A 15,708-nucleotide genomic window follows, 5' to 3' on the forward strand; every position below is an offset into this window, starting at 1 on the left:
GGCGCCTGTAGTCCCAGCTACTCGGGAGGCTGAGGCAGGAGAACAGTGTGAACCCAGGAGGCGGAGCTTGCAGTGAGCTGAGATCCGGCCACTGCACTCCAGCCTGGGCGACAGAGTGAGACTCTGTCTCAAAAAAAGAAAAGTTGATGTATATGAGAAAGTATATTATAGATGTCAAGGAAGGATGAATAATATAAGTAAATGTTACATGCCTAGCACAGTACATGGGATACAGTAGATACTTAATAAATCACTGTTGTCGTTGTTGCAACAGGCACCCTTACATTGATGAGGGTATAGGCCTTGATTAAAAGATTATGGTAAAATAAATAGTGCAAGCCATCCATGTTCTGCATGGCACTCTGTTAACTGAAACTTGTGCATGCCTGAATCAATTCCTCATTTGCACGATCCTATGTAACATGTTAAATATCCATTATCAAAAAACTGTGCAAAGAATAGACTGTCCATACTTTCAACACCATGGGAGTTTATTTTTAAAGAAACTCTGTGATGAATTTTCCTATAAATTAGGTTTTGTCCTCTGTAGATATCATACCAAAGAATGTGGTGGGTTAAATTCCTCCAAATTCCTCTCAAATCATTTGCAATTTGTAATGAATGCCAGGAAAGATAATCTGGATGTCACTGAAAGCTCTTCTTTCCATGACATCTTTTTCCTTCTTTCCCTCTCTTTGTATTGCAATATGGCTTTTCTTGAGTGTCTCATTTTTTCAGTACTGCCTGACTCAGCCACACTATCATGCTGATAAGTGGCATAGAGCAGAGGGGTCATCTGGTCATCTCTTTCTGTTGCCCTTCCATCTATCTTCCATTCAGATCAGTCACTGCATGTATTTGAGAGAGAGTAGGAATAAGCTCATTTGCAGTCCCACGCCCTGAGTGAGAGGCTGCAGCGGAGATCTGTGTCACAGAGTGGATTACCATGCATGGTAAACCTCCACTGCAGACTTTTAAAGGTCTTGCCATATGTAGTTCACTGTGGTAAAATTTTGTTGCAGAGGGATGACATGAAAAGCTAACAGGCAGTTTAGCAGCTACTCTCTATTTTATTCAGGGAATTGCATACAATGAAAACATTGGTGGGCAATCATTATTGGTTCACTGTGATTTTCACTTAGGTTTAACATTAGGAGAGGCACCAGTCTCTCTGGTGTCAAGGAGGGTCCACATGGAAGGAAGTAGTGAATAGTTTGATGGGCTTCAGTTCTCTCCAGTTTCTTCTGAGTTTTCGAATCTTTCATTCATACTGGCATTAATTTCTAAACTATTTGTTCTATAGTTACTGTGATAAATTACACCAAAATGAGTATCTTAAAACAGCACAAACTTATTATTTTACAGTTCTGGAGGTCAGAAGTCCAGAATTTGGTCTCAGCAAGCTAAAATCCAAGGTGTCGGCAGGGCTGCATTCCTTCTGGACCCTCTATAGGAAAAGCTGTCTTCTAGATTGTTCTGGTTGGAAGTTCTAGAGGCTCCCCACATTCCTTGACTTTCAGCTTTTTCTGCCATCTTTAAGGTCAACAGTATAGCATTATCCAATCTCTCTTTTTCCCTCTTTGCTTTGCTTCTGGCCAGCTTTCATATTTTCCCTTCTTTATTTTTTTCCCCCAGCACCTTCTTTATACAGACCTGTATTTAAGTTACTGGAATCAAATACCTATTTATTCCTTCTACTGGTAGATTAATGCATGGCCATGTTGCTCTTACCATTCTCTTTCTCTCTCTCTCTTTTTTCCCCACTTTTCTCCTTTCTCTTTAAAATGAAAACAGACCTGTACTGGCACTCTTTTTTCTTTTTTTTTTTTTTTAACACATTCACGAGGAGATTAAAGTTTTGCTTTTTAGCCTTAATTTTTCTAAACTTGCCTTTTTTGAAAGTTCATTGTCTGTGTAGTCCCTCAAAAGAAGAAACCTAGTGTTTTCATAGCAAACCTAATTGTGAAAGGATGTGTATTTCCCAGCTTGCCTATTGTCATGACTCATGTGTATGCCATTATTGTATTTTATAAAGCAAATGTTAAAGTTTACAAAACCCCTTACTATTAAAATTACTGTTTTGTATGACTTTAATTTTGGAGAAAATTTGCATTTTCATTCATACCATTCACTATTGGTTTTTAAATCGGAAAAAGAAGTTGTGTATATAGGATAATTAAAGTGTTAAATTTTAAAGAGACCAAAAATAGCTCCTGGTTTTTGGAAGAATGGCTGCATTTATACCTATTTTGATTACAAAAGAAGACATGTAAATTGTGATAAAACATAGTTAATATACAGTCAAAAGGAAGAAAATAAAATGGAATACACTACCCAGGAAAAAAGCCATGAATCAAATATTGGTGATACAATCTTTTGGATTTTTTAGTACACGTGTGTGTGTGTGTATTTTAAAAGATTAGGACTCTTCTGTTCATACTGTTTTCTGATCTGTTCTTTTAAACTAACAATGTGTTATAAATACTTTTTGTATTAATTGACAACATTTGTATTGGCTGCATTGTGTTTAATCATGTGGATACACTGTGATTTATTTTTAAAACATTCTGGCAAATATTCTTGCAACTACTCATAAATATTTCCTTAGAATAAATCCCAGGAAGGGAATTCATGGGGTAACCAGGCGTTTTGAAGTGTTTTTATACATATTAGCAAATCCAGAAAAGGGAAGTCAAACATAACACCCTCCAAGACTGCTCCTACTTAGTGGCGAATGTTAGTTGCAGAGCTGGGGCTCGGCTGGGGGACCTGGACAGTGGTAATCCAGGAGGTAGCTTCACAAAGCAGAGTTGCTGCATTTATATTCTTTCCCAGGGAAAGGTGCCATCGTGATGTAATGACTGCTTTTTTTTTTTTTTTTTAATTTTAGGTTACCTCGCACCTCGAAACCTTCCTAGTACTGGATTCTTCCCGTTCCTGCAGACCCTACTATGTGACACAGACTCTAAATGCAAAGACACACCCTATGGCCCACAAGACCTGCTTCGTAGGAAAGGGATTGATGATGCACTATTTAAAGACAGGTGGGGGCACTTCTCAAGTGTGTTCAATTATTCTGAGAGCTCAAACCTTGTTTCCTTATGAGATAAGCCAGGAAGCCATGCAAGCTTAGGTACACAATTTTGTTTTCTATGTCTATAAATGTGATGATCTAAATGTGATGAAATAACAAAGTAGGTAGAAACTGGAATAACTGTGTTTATGTGAGATTGAGTACAATCTACTTTGGGTGGATGTCTCAAATTTGCTTTATCAGATGGGTGACTAAGGTAGTCCTCCTTTACATCCCTCAAAGATTCTCTATCCAACCTTAAATTATCAGTGACACATTGCCTGAGACTCATCACAAGCATAAGATGTCATAAGTGTAGGATAAGTATCAGGGCCATCATTCTGGAAGAATGACATACTGGTACTACCCTGTGTGATACTTTCAGATACAATAAAACCCAGAAGTGCAAAAAAAGAAATTAAGGGTGCTGAAATTCAAAGTAACCCTGTATGATACTTTCAGATACAATAAAACCCAGGAAGTGCAAAAAAAGAAATTAAGGGTGCTGAAATTCAAAGTAATAAAGTTAAAAGTATACGTAATTGAATGACAATCTTTAAATGAGGTTATTGCATGTTCTACTGTAGGGTGTAAGGAGCAGCTGAAGAATGAATAGGGAATCTAAATCATTAACAACCTGACTTCACAACCTCAATTTTCCTTCCTGGGATTCTAAACCTAAAGAGACTCCCAGAAGCCCATCTGTCTTCAGAACTGAAAATAATATTGTAATCTTGAATCAACCAAGAACTAATTCTCTGTTAGAGATATTTTTTGAGTATCTCTCAAGAAAATATTATATTTATCTATAATCGTAGATACTTACTTGCCAAACTTTAATACTAAATTCCTTAGCTTGTAGCACAATTTCTCCTTTAACACCATTCTCATGATTTTGGTCATCAAACAATATAGGTGATACTTTAAGAGCGTAACTGCAACCCGTTTAGCAAAAAATATAAACATATTAAGAATTGTCATGAGACACAACTTGGAACCCCTAATTGTTGGGTTGCTGATTCACACTGATTTTGTTGTTTCAATAATTAGGCTTGATGCTTAAAACAATCTGATGTCCATTAATTCATTCGTCAATCTATTTAAAAAATAGAGCAATAGACTGAGAGGCTTCTATGTGCCAGGCACCATTCTAGGCACTGGGATACAGAGGTGAATAAAATAATTTCTCTATTCTTTTGTTACTTGCGTTCTAAAGGAAGAAAAAGCAACAGCATGATCAAATAAATAAATAGCATGATTAATAATAATGAGTGTGCTAGTGAGAAAATAAAGTAGGTTAACAGGTAGAAATTGTAAAGCAGGGATTTAATAGAGTGTCCAAAGAAGGCCTCTGATAGAAGTGACATTTTGGTAGAGACCAACAAGGACAAGGAAAAACCAGCAGCAGCATATGAATATCTGGAAGAGAGTGTTGCATGCAGAGAAACAGCAAATGATCCTGAGGTGGGGACAAACCCAACCATTTAGAAGAGCAAAAAGTCAGCTAATATGGTTGCAACACAGCAAGGGATGAGGAAAGGGATTCGGATATGTAGAAAAGGAACCTCAGAGACCAGAGCATGCAGAACCGATCATGAAAGAAAAGGTAAGGGGATTCGCATTGTGTGTTTAGTATAAAGAGAAACCATCCGAAAGTTTTTAGCAGGGAAATGACATGACATGACACATTGTCTATGAGAACGGCACAGTTCTAGGCGTATGCAAGTATGACCTCAATGAGCACCAGTGTGTAATTAATTCTGTAAGAAGACCACAGCCAGCTAGGGTCTATTCCCTCTTGTATAATCAGTTCAAAGGTGGGATGCAAAGAAAAATGGCATTCCTTCTGTTCCAGTGTTGATGGTCTCTATGCTTGTCACTAAGTGAGTGATGAATTAGGAATAATGTATGCTGATGTTCTAGCAGGGGAGGGAAAACATTAAATCAGTAACAATAATAGGAGATAGTACAATGAAGAGTGCCAGAGGGAAGCTGAAGCAAGGCACCCTCTATACTTAAAGCAGAAACAGAGCTTTCAGCTGGGGTAATCAGGTAAATCTTCACAAAGAAGTTTACTTCAGATGGACATTTTGTGAACCAGGCATTAGAGGAGCTATGAGAAAAATTAATAGCCATCATTTACAAACTGGATTACCATTTTACGAAGAACTATAAGGGACATAATTAACAGTATCTAAGAAGTAGACAACTATAGTTCCCTCTAAAGAAGTATTTGTCTATCTAATTTTATAGAGAACCAAACTCATGGGGTTGCATGAGATGAGACACTGAGTTGGTTTTGGAAGGAGGATTAAAGTCCACGTTTATTTTATCATCTGTTGATTATTCTCTAGATGGCTGATCATGTCTGCTTTACTTAGTTTTAGTCTAATCTCCAGGTATTTTGCCTAGCTCAAGTTGTATATTGCTGTATATTCACTGTTTTCTCTAAACTACTAAGTAATTGGAGTTTAATTTAGAAAATTATGTACAATAATAAAATTGCATTAATGATATTTCCCATCATGCTATTAACTTTTATGCTTTATATAGCTGTGCAATGAAACTGGCATATATTTTACCAGATAAACAATTCCACTAAAATTGCTTCCCTTTAGTGAGGGAAGATTCACCAGCATCGCCTCATTAGGAATCAAAACCGTCTTCCTTTTCTGTTCTGTAAGTGAGGGGAAAAAATGCCACCTTTGGTCTCATCAAAAGAGGCCTGCCATGTTTCTTTTAATAGAATGCTCTTCTGAAAGACATGGTCACACTGCAGTCACTACTTGTTGGCCAGTCGCCAAGTGTTTTGATGTGATTTTTGCATCTGGCACCAGCCTTCTGTTATTAAATTCATACTTCTCTAAGCATTAGCTTCAGGATGAGATGTTTAAAAAAAATCCAACGCTGTACTCAGCATTGACTCTAACTAGCTGTCTGAAAAAAGAGACAATTACATGTGTGGTTTTCTTGCTCATTTGCACAACAGATGATCCAATATCACAGATCTTACCCTTTTCTTTCCTCCTTACACTGCCTCTCAGAATCTATCAGCACAGTGGGAGACCCTGGCCGTGTGCCATTGCTCACACAGTTGGCGAATGGCAAAGATCGCTCCCCAGAGCGTACAGGGTCATTATTTGGAGAAGGGATTCAGCTTTCCTGCAGATCCTGGGGGGCAATTGCCTCTGTGGATTTGCTCCCTATTTCTGTTGACACTCGTTCATGACCTGCGGCTTCTAAATTCGTACCTCGGCTCCTATTGTATGGCTCCTGAAGAACTTGAAAAAATATTTAATCAGAGTTTAGTCAGGTCAAACTTTAAAGTGCCAAGGCTTGGTTTAATATTGAAAAATATGGATGAGCTTAGAAACTAACCAAAAGATATTATTAGGAGTGTAAGATAACTGGAAGTAAAACAGATGTTTGCCTTCATTTGGTTATATAGATGAGAAAGGATGTAGAGGTCTCTTCTTGTATTAATTTTAGATTCATTTATAACCACTTGGTAACCATTTTAGCTAAAATCAGCATAAAAAGGAAGGGCAAAAAGAATTTAAGAGTTTTAATACTTTCCTCTAGCTTGTGTTAGTATTACATTTTTGTTATTACATAGTTAAAACCACAAAGAGATACATGAATTAAAACATACTTACATGTAATTTAAACAGAGACATTGATAATGATGAAATAAAATTGATGAAAGTAAAAAAAGAATGGTTAAAATTTTATTTATCAAAAAACAAAGTAGAAGAATGTCTGAATTATTATGTAAGCCCAACCGTTCATTCAATAAGAACATATTAAATTCGTACAGCATGCTGGAGGCTATGCAAGTCACTAGAGATACAGAAATGAATGAGGCATATGTCTTGCCCTATATAAACTTACAGTTCAAGTGAGAAAGAGAGAAGTAGAGACAAGATAACAGGTAAACTGCTATATAACATGGTAAATGTAATGAATGTCTGTTTAAGTCTCACTGTGCCCAGAATATTACACAACAAATGGTGAATAGTTTCACAGGTACCATAACACATTGTTTCTGCCTGAGGAATATGGATCTTACTGGAGAGTATATTAGTGAAGTGGAGATAGGTGTGGGTGGACAGATGCCAGGAGAGTTCCTTCAGAGGCTTTTAAGAGTGTGGTCATGGAGAACAGACAGGGTGGTTGTTACCAGAATAGCAGAATGTATATTTGAGATAGGTCATGGAGAAAGAATGCCAGAATTCAGCGAAAGGGAAAAATAGAGTCACTTGCATAGTTGTCTTACAGGAATAGGCCAATAGCTTTGCTACTGACGGTGATGGAGAGATTACACATTTCCTTGCAGTGTTGCCAAATTAATCTGCTTGTTTCATAGTTAGGTAGAACATAATCTGCACCGTGTCATCTGAGAGATACAGTGGTGTTATCTCCTTCTCCCGATATTCTGTGTGTTGCTGGCACATGTAGGATACCCCCTAATCTGCCCATAATAATAGCCCAACAAATTTTGGAAATGTATTAGTTGGCCTCTACTCACTATATACTATAACTAACTCCAAAGTTTTTCCTAAGAATATAGAAAAACCCTAGGACACAGTAACATATTAAGACATTTCTAAATCTTAATGTTTTAACTGATACGGATTGTTGGATTATAACTGGGTCACCTATGAGAGACATATGTTTTGAATGTGGACAGATATCCATAGCCGAAGTAAAGATGACCCTTAGGGAATGAGGGTCAGGATGAAATATGAATAATTAAAACAATTAAAATTTTCCTGTGGGTGACTTCTGTTTGGGATATCCAGGAAGGACAACTGCGTCAAATCACTGAGGGGGCCTCAAACCACTTCAGTGTCCTTAGTCCTTATTTGCAGTTAAAAGTTAGTGATAAATGTCATCTGGAAGTGGGATCAGAACTAGACTTACAGCAAATCTCGTGTGTTTCCAGGTGCCACTACATACCCATGGAATTCTAATTCTGGGGAAATGAGAAAAAATACATATGTAAATTTAACTAACCCTTAGAGACAAAAAAGAATGTCAGAATTTTCTTTCCAGGATTTGCCATATGTCCCTTGCCTGATAGGAATTCCTCTTATAGATTATGCCATGGCACACAGTACCACTTACACAGGTAGTGATGTTTCCTACTCATAGGAGAAAAACACCCAGTAGAAGTACATGCATTTTACCATTAAGATGATATATATAAATGTGACATTTCCTGAAAGTAACTATTGGTAGACATGTCTGAGAAGAAGTAAAATCTATTCAGTGCTTAGCGTTTTTTTCCTTCAGAATGATGGAATTCTCAAATCCAAAATGTTTCCCGTATTGAGTTCCACTCCAAAATAGAGCCCTACAAATGGCACTGAGGCAGCATCTACATCTTCACCATCTTAGAAGAGAGGCCCTTAGCCATGCCCATGGTACCGTGCATGTGGCTGGGTCCAGTAAAAGTTAGTAAACTGATGCCATGGGCCGCTTGGTGATTTGACTCAGGTTTTGTTGGTTCTTCCAGAGGGTTGAATTTTCTGGAATCAGATGGGCCTATGTCCCAAATTCAGGGGACAGCTAAGTTTTGTGCAATACTTTCATATACTTCCCAGAGATATCCAGTATGAGACACAGTCTCTGAGACTTCCTTGGAGCTATTTAGAGCTCCTGAATAGGACTTTTATCTCTCCTGATTTGATTTGGTCATGGGGACTGGAAATGGGGATGAGTTCAATAATTCCATTATCTGTCATAGTCTAGTACAGGGTTTCTCAACCTTGATTCCCAACTACTGATAACTGGGACCAGATAATTCTTTGTTGTGTTGTACATTGTAGGATGTTTCAGCATCACCCCTAGCCTCTACTCACTAGATGCCAGTGACACTCCATGCACAGTTGTGACAATCAAATATGTCTCCAGACATTGTCAAATGTCCCCTGGGGTAGGGGGAATTATCCACACTTGAGAACCACTGGGCTAATAGAAGGCTGAAGGAAAAATTTTTTCTGGTTGCAAGAGGCTTGCATTAAGGATGTGAGTAAGAATCTTATTCTATAAGAAATACAAATGGGACTAACTCAGATTTAGGGGTTCTGTCATGTGTTCCAGTCCTCCTTTGTGCTTGTCCTTACTTAGCTATTCTCATTAATGTACCATAATCCCTGTAAAATCTTGTTTTACTTGCCCATTATTTTACATATAATAAGAATGTAGTCAATGTTGGCGAGTTAATAAATGAATATGGTATATACAATGTAAGATGATAACTTTGGGGCTATGGCTGGGTGTTTCCTTTTCTAAGAATCCTTGCAGAATCAGCTATGCAACAATGGAGAGCAGGCCACAGCCATTTAAAAAAAGATGCTTTAGTGGTAAGTTGTTCCAAGTAATGTTCTTCATTATCAAGTATCCAGTGCTTGTCATGTGCTAAACATCCTACTATCTGCCAACACAGTAGTACACTGTAGGCTTTTCTTAAGAACCTTACAGTCTACAAAGGGGGAAATTGGTACACACTACTGGTGGAATATTTATCTCATAAATAGATAAAGAAGTTACATAAACCCATAAAATGAGGAAGGGGTTATACGACTCAGGGTGAGGGCCTGTGCCGCATTCCATATCACTAGTCAATACTTGTAGGTTCCAGATCTATAAAATAATGGGGTACATCCATTTGGATTCCGGAGCTTTTGAAGTTTCTACGATTCTGAAGGGATTACATCTAAAGTGTGGGCCTCCAGCTCCATACTGATGGTGAAGGTTGCATCTTTGCAACATCTTGTATGGGTACTCTGACCAAGAGCTAATATTGATGAGTACCTATGATGACAGGGTCAAGAGAGACTCTTGGTACACACACCTCATGTCATACAACAACCTTGCAAGGTAGGTGTTATCATTGCTAATTTGCTGGTGAAGGAGACAATGGCTGGAATCTTTTAGAAAGAGAGAGCTGAAATTCCAAAGATATCTTCTAACTCTAAAGTACTTTCTGCCATACCCCAACAATATGGTCTCTTTTTATTTAATCAGCCATCAGATCTTATGGTCCTACACTATGTTAGATATCAGGAATATAAAGATAAATAAGACATGGTAGCTTTTCCCAAAGATGTCACAGTGGAAATAGAAAAACTGGTGGGAATAGGTACAGATAGATATGACATAAGTGTGCACTAAGTGCTTGTGTGAAATAACGGGAAGGGTGCTATTTCTCAACTACTGTTATAAGAAGCATGTAGTGCTTTGTCTATAAGCATGATCCTGCTCATTAGAAACTTCAGGGAATGCCATTAACTCAGTAAGACCAGCTACTTTCTTGCCCTCTTTAAGTAGGTTAATCGGAAGTTAATAGAATTCATTGCCTTTGTTTGGGGGGAAGTAAGCTGTGTTTCACCTTACAGCATTAATTCATCTTTTTACGCACATACACTGTTGTACATTTATTTTGTGGTTTCAATTTTAAGAGTTTAAAGAAAACAGTTTTGATGTGCAATGAGAATAGACACATGCTGTCACACCGCACCTTGTCAATGCAAAATGAAGCTGGAGAACATTTTCAGGAAGGGGAACAGCAAAGCACACGTGATATCCAACTCTCACTTCCAAAAAAAAAAGACACATTAAGGCTATATAAAAGGATGTGGGCAACCACGTCACACTGGGCACTTCCTGGTGAGAGAAAACTGCTCTTAGAATGGGAGCTGCTATGGGTCCTTGTCTAGGAGCAGTCATTTTACTGGTGAGCAAGCTCAGAGCTGCAGAGCCAGCTGCTTGCTGGGAAGGGAATGAGTTTGTCTTTCCATGGTATTTAAACGCTATTTGTAGGAGTAATTTTAGGTTTCTTATCTGAATGTGGGAAGATGAGTGAAGCGTCCTCTGTGGGGCAGATGCAGCTTTTGCTTCTCCAAGAGCACACTTTCTTAGTTTCCTGTTGCCTCTTCTTTCTTTTTTTTTCCCACTTCCTCACCACCATTCATTATTCAGTCTATTTTCTCTTGCTCTTTCATTGCTCATTTTGATCTTTGTCATCCTCCCTTTCGTTTTTGTTGCTGTCCCTAGTCCTTAAAATTTTTATGAAGGCAGTTTTTGCTTTTGTTTTCAAAATGTGTTGATATTCAATAGTCCTCGTAGGATTTCAAGCCAAACTAAAAAAAGGTCGAGAAAAAGAAAAGTAAACTCAACTTTCTCAAACTTCCTAAAACTTCTTTTTGAGAAAAGGGAAAATGTTCAGGTCAGTTCTTATTTTTACCTGAACAGTTTTCCCATCCACATAGTCAGCATAAGGAATGTAAAAAGATTTAGGGGCATACAGTCAGGGTCATGAATAATTCAAATATATGTTAAGAATGCAGAGCTTTTGGAGCGAAAAGTACATTTTATGGAGAATATTGGAAAAACACTAGGGAATGAAAACAAATATCACTTCTTTTTCTTTTTCCAATTATAAATCACAAAGTACCCTGGAACCAGGATTCAGATCTTCTTTCTAAAACAGAAGTCAAATTGAACCATGGTAGTAAGCAGAATTTCTTGCTTTTCCATTATCTTTTTATAGCCATTGTTATGTACCTCAAGGTTTTTATAAATAACTCCATAAAATTCACCAACTTTTTGGAATTCTAAAAATTATTTGCATCCTGGCATTTAGACAGATTTTATTTTTGAAACATACATACTTATTTTAGGCACATGCTTTTTGATACATCCAGTTTTCAAGAAAATGTGATCATCTCCATTTTAATAATAAACTAAACAAAAAGTGAATTTTTAGAAAAGAGGGGGTTACTAATTGTGGGAAGGCCCAGCAATGTTTTCTTCCAAAACCTAGTGTGATCATGTTGTACAGGGATTCCTGGCACCATAATGTAACTATTACTGCCTTGACACATTCAGTGCAATGGAAAATTTATTTTAATGTTATTCTTGTTATACCTGGTGCCATCTGTGATGACATCAACCATAATTCCTGGCACATAGTGGGTATTCAATAAATGTTTGACCTTTTTCTTCTTCCTTGAATCTGTGCTGAAAATCTTTAAAAGGCCATCTATAATTTAACATAGAAAACTTATTTTTCTTTTAATGTTGACAAATAAGCAGACCTTTCTTTCAGTCCCCAAAGCACTCTTGGATTCTCATTTATTTGGGATTTACCAACTTTTTAAAAGAAAAATACACATCATACATATTTTAAGTATTTATCTCTAACGTCTTTTTAAATGTCCTTTCTATAAGATTAAAGTAAAAATAACTATTTTAAACATCATCTAGGCCATTTTCTCTGAATAAAAATATATTTTGTAAGAGACCTTTTATATTCATTGGTGTGTGGTTAGGTGAATTCTTCTATTAAAATCCTGGAAACTATATTAAATATTTGAAAGTCCTCAGACAGCCCTGGAATCTGCCACATAATACATTGCTGTAACTAACTAAAATTAATGTGGGAGAAGTTATAGAGTTCTTGCTTTTTCTTCTCTAGTGAGATTCTGAGAAAGTCATCCAACCTGGATAAGGACAGCAATTTATCATTCCAGAGCACCCAAGTTCCAGAAAGAAGGCATGCATCACTAGGTAAGCTATTTTCTTCTGTAGAGTTTAGAACAAGCCTTGTGGAACAGTAAAGGTCTAATCTTTGAAAGGTTTATACTTTAAACTTTTCAAACAAAGATGGAATGCTTAGAATATCCCTGAGAGATCTAAATGTTCCTTATGGTTGCCTGAGTATGGCGGTGCAATTACGCAAAGATGTCGAGAATAATTAGAAATTAAGTTCTTACTGAAATACCCTACAGGAGCAAAAGCCTACATGTTGAGAATTGCACCATTTCCCAGAACTCTAGACTCTTTCGCTGTCTGCAATGAGATGATGCGGGGATGGGTTAGAAAGCCCATTAATAAAAATTATTGGAAACAATCTCAGAGGTTTGTCCAGATTTTCCATTTTACAGATGAAAAATATGAAGCTCAGCAAAGTTAGGTGCTATGTCTATAGCCATACAGCAGAGCTGGCATTAGAAGGACTTGCAGGCCAGTACTCTTTCAGCTGTACGCTTCTTCGTCACACTTAATGCTCAGTATCACAGTGTGACTGTGGACTTGCTTCACATCTGGGCCAGTAGCTCTCAAAGTTTCACGTGCAGAGAATCTTCCTGAGTTACTCCCTCAAAACCTGCATTCCTGAGCCTTAGGCACAAGTGATTCAATTCCAAGTGGACTTGAGAAACACTGATTAGAAGCCACATGTTAAAAAAATAAATGCTTTAAACAGCACGACCGGCTCACATTCATTTGACAAATATTTATCAAGTCCCTAATACTAAGCAGCCACTGTCTTAGGGGCTGGGGATATATTAGTGAACAAAACAAGATTTCTGTATGTTGAAATATGACTGGTGCTCTGGATAAAAAGGGAGTTTCTTTAAAAAGGTCATGCGATATTTAAGACTTTGTGATATTAAACAACATTCCAATGCAAGTTGATGGAGCAAGTGAAAAAAAAAAGTCCCATGTTAATGTAGTAGGAACATGGTGATGAACGGTTTTGAGGAGTTCATGATCTGTTATGAATGATCTGTGGGTGTTTGGCTGAGTAGGTTAAAGCACCATAGAAATAAGGTTATAATGTTATGGTCTAGTGAGTTTTGCTTTGCTTGGTAGCCACAGATTATGTTTCTCACTCTGGCCAGTTATCTCACAAATATATTCCATAGTCTAAAGGAATCAGATGGCAAATTCTTCAGTCCCATGGGCACTAAAATAAAGCCTAGGCCCTACTGATGATGAGTCACTGGTACCATTGAATATTAAGATTCTTTGCTCTGAGGATGACAAAAGACTTCTGTATTAAATTTATAAAAGTCAATATACTGGCTTAATGAACATCCATGTTATAGATAAGAATGTAGTCTTCTAGCTAATGCTCCAAACCCAGAAAACTCTGCTACATCATAAATAAACAATACTAGATGCAGACGCATTGGGAATTACTTAATTAGAGTATACTGTAGTCCAGGCTAATTGCTTTATCCTATTTATTTGATCTAAAATATTATTCAGAAACCACTTGGAGGAGAGAATTTATGATTCTAAGCAGATTTCAGTGTCCCAATTGGATAATTAAAAGAAAAGACCATTATCGCCAGATGTGCATTGGCAGATCCTTTGAACAGATGTTAGATATGATGGATCTGTGGAGCTAGTGTAGGTACCTCAAATCCTCCAGGCCTGCACGGAAATGATTCGGTTTATTGGGCAATAATATTGGTGATGAAGTTTAATGTCACAGACTGGAATGAAAGTAAATGACATCTAAATAATTGGAAAAAAAAATAAGAACAGACCAAAGCCGTCACAATTTTATATGAAAAGAAAAACTCATGGAATTTGCCATTTTTCCAGTATAAAATGTTCATGGAAGAGGCACATTTGAGCACATCCTTGCTACAGTGTATATGAGGTCACAAGTGATGTTTATGGATTCTCATACAGTCCTGTGCATTTGTGTGTGTTTGGAATGCCAATCTGTTCCTTCTTTGATTACAGCCACAATATTTCCCAGTCCAAGTTCTGATTTGGAAAGTCCCGGAACATATACTTTCAATGGCAGTCAAGTGCTCGCACGAATTCTTGGCTTGGAAAAGGTAACTTGATTCAGTTTTGTAATGAGTAGAGTGATTCAACATAGGCCTTTTAGGTTAATAGAAGGATCTCTCAAATAGCAAGATGTTTGGAGCACCTTTCCTATTTAGAGTAATATCTTAGGCAATTTCTTTTCTTAGGAACTCTTCAATAAACAGCTTCATTTTAAAACATTCTGAATTCCTTAAGATCTTCAGTATTTATTTACTTCCCTGTTAAGTCCCTTAATTGAACTTAAAGTTTTCATTTAATAAGAAATTAGGGTGGCATTATATGTGATGTTTTAATTTTCTGAAGCAGGAAAGAAAAAAAGACCAAATGAAGTTATAATGCTCTTCGAATTTGCTGCCTCATCCATACTAATCAAGTCTTCGGAAAAATTAGAGCTAAGGAAAATATTGCCCCGAAGTAGGAAAATCCTTTTTCTTAGCATATTTTAGAGAGCTTACCTATGGATTTCTCTGTTTCCTAGAGACCATCCACGTGAAGATTTCCCAGATTGCAAGATAATGAACATAATTTCTATCAGAGGTGTGAACTGGCAGCCTCTGAGCTAAATGTGTGTGTGAGTGTGTGTACGGAGATTTTAAGACATCGAATGTACATGCCTTTAAGCAGAACACGTGCACTTTGTAACTACAATCCCCACTTCTCCTTATTGTCTTTCATCTGGCCAGATTCATATATTTAAGTTATTTGGCTGGTCCCATATGTATTTAAGTCTTGTTTTATGTGCTCTTTAGAAACGAAAAGACATCATTCTCAACATTTGGCATTAGAGATACTATTCTCTCTCTCTCTCCCACTTACCTTTCTTCTCTCCTTCCCTATATCATCTATACACACACACATACACACACACACACACAAACATTTTTAATAATATATCTATGTCTTATATAGCAACCATTTCTTTTATCTGATCATGAGACATGTCTTTTTTTTTATTTTTTTATTTTTTTATTTTTATTTTATTTTATTTTTTATTATAC

General features: G+C 37.0%; 1 protein-coding gene across 1 annotated transcript in view; it reads left to right on the forward strand.

The window, feature by feature from the left end:
* ABCA12 (ATP-binding cassette, sub-family A (ABC1), member 12) overlaps positions 1-15,708 on the forward strand; it is a 228,171-nt gene that overhangs the window by 77,129 nt on the left and 135,334 nt on the right. The window contains exons 3-5 of the mRNA XM_011932359.1: positions 2,891-3,044; positions 12,558-12,649; positions 14,621-14,718. Of these exons, the coding sequence (XP_011787749.1) occupies positions 2,891-3,044; positions 12,558-12,649; positions 14,621-14,718 (344 nt within the window). The remainder of the gene's footprint in view (positions 1-2,890; positions 3,045-12,557; positions 12,650-14,620; positions 14,719-15,708) is intronic.

Source organism: Colobus angolensis, unplaced genomic scaffold (assembly GCF_000951035.1).
Source record: "Colobus angolensis palliatus isolate OR3802 unplaced genomic scaffold, Cang.pa_1.0 Scaffold95, whole genome shotgun sequence".
NCBI lineage: Eukaryota > Metazoa > Chordata > Mammalia > Primates > Cercopithecidae > Colobus > Colobus angolensis.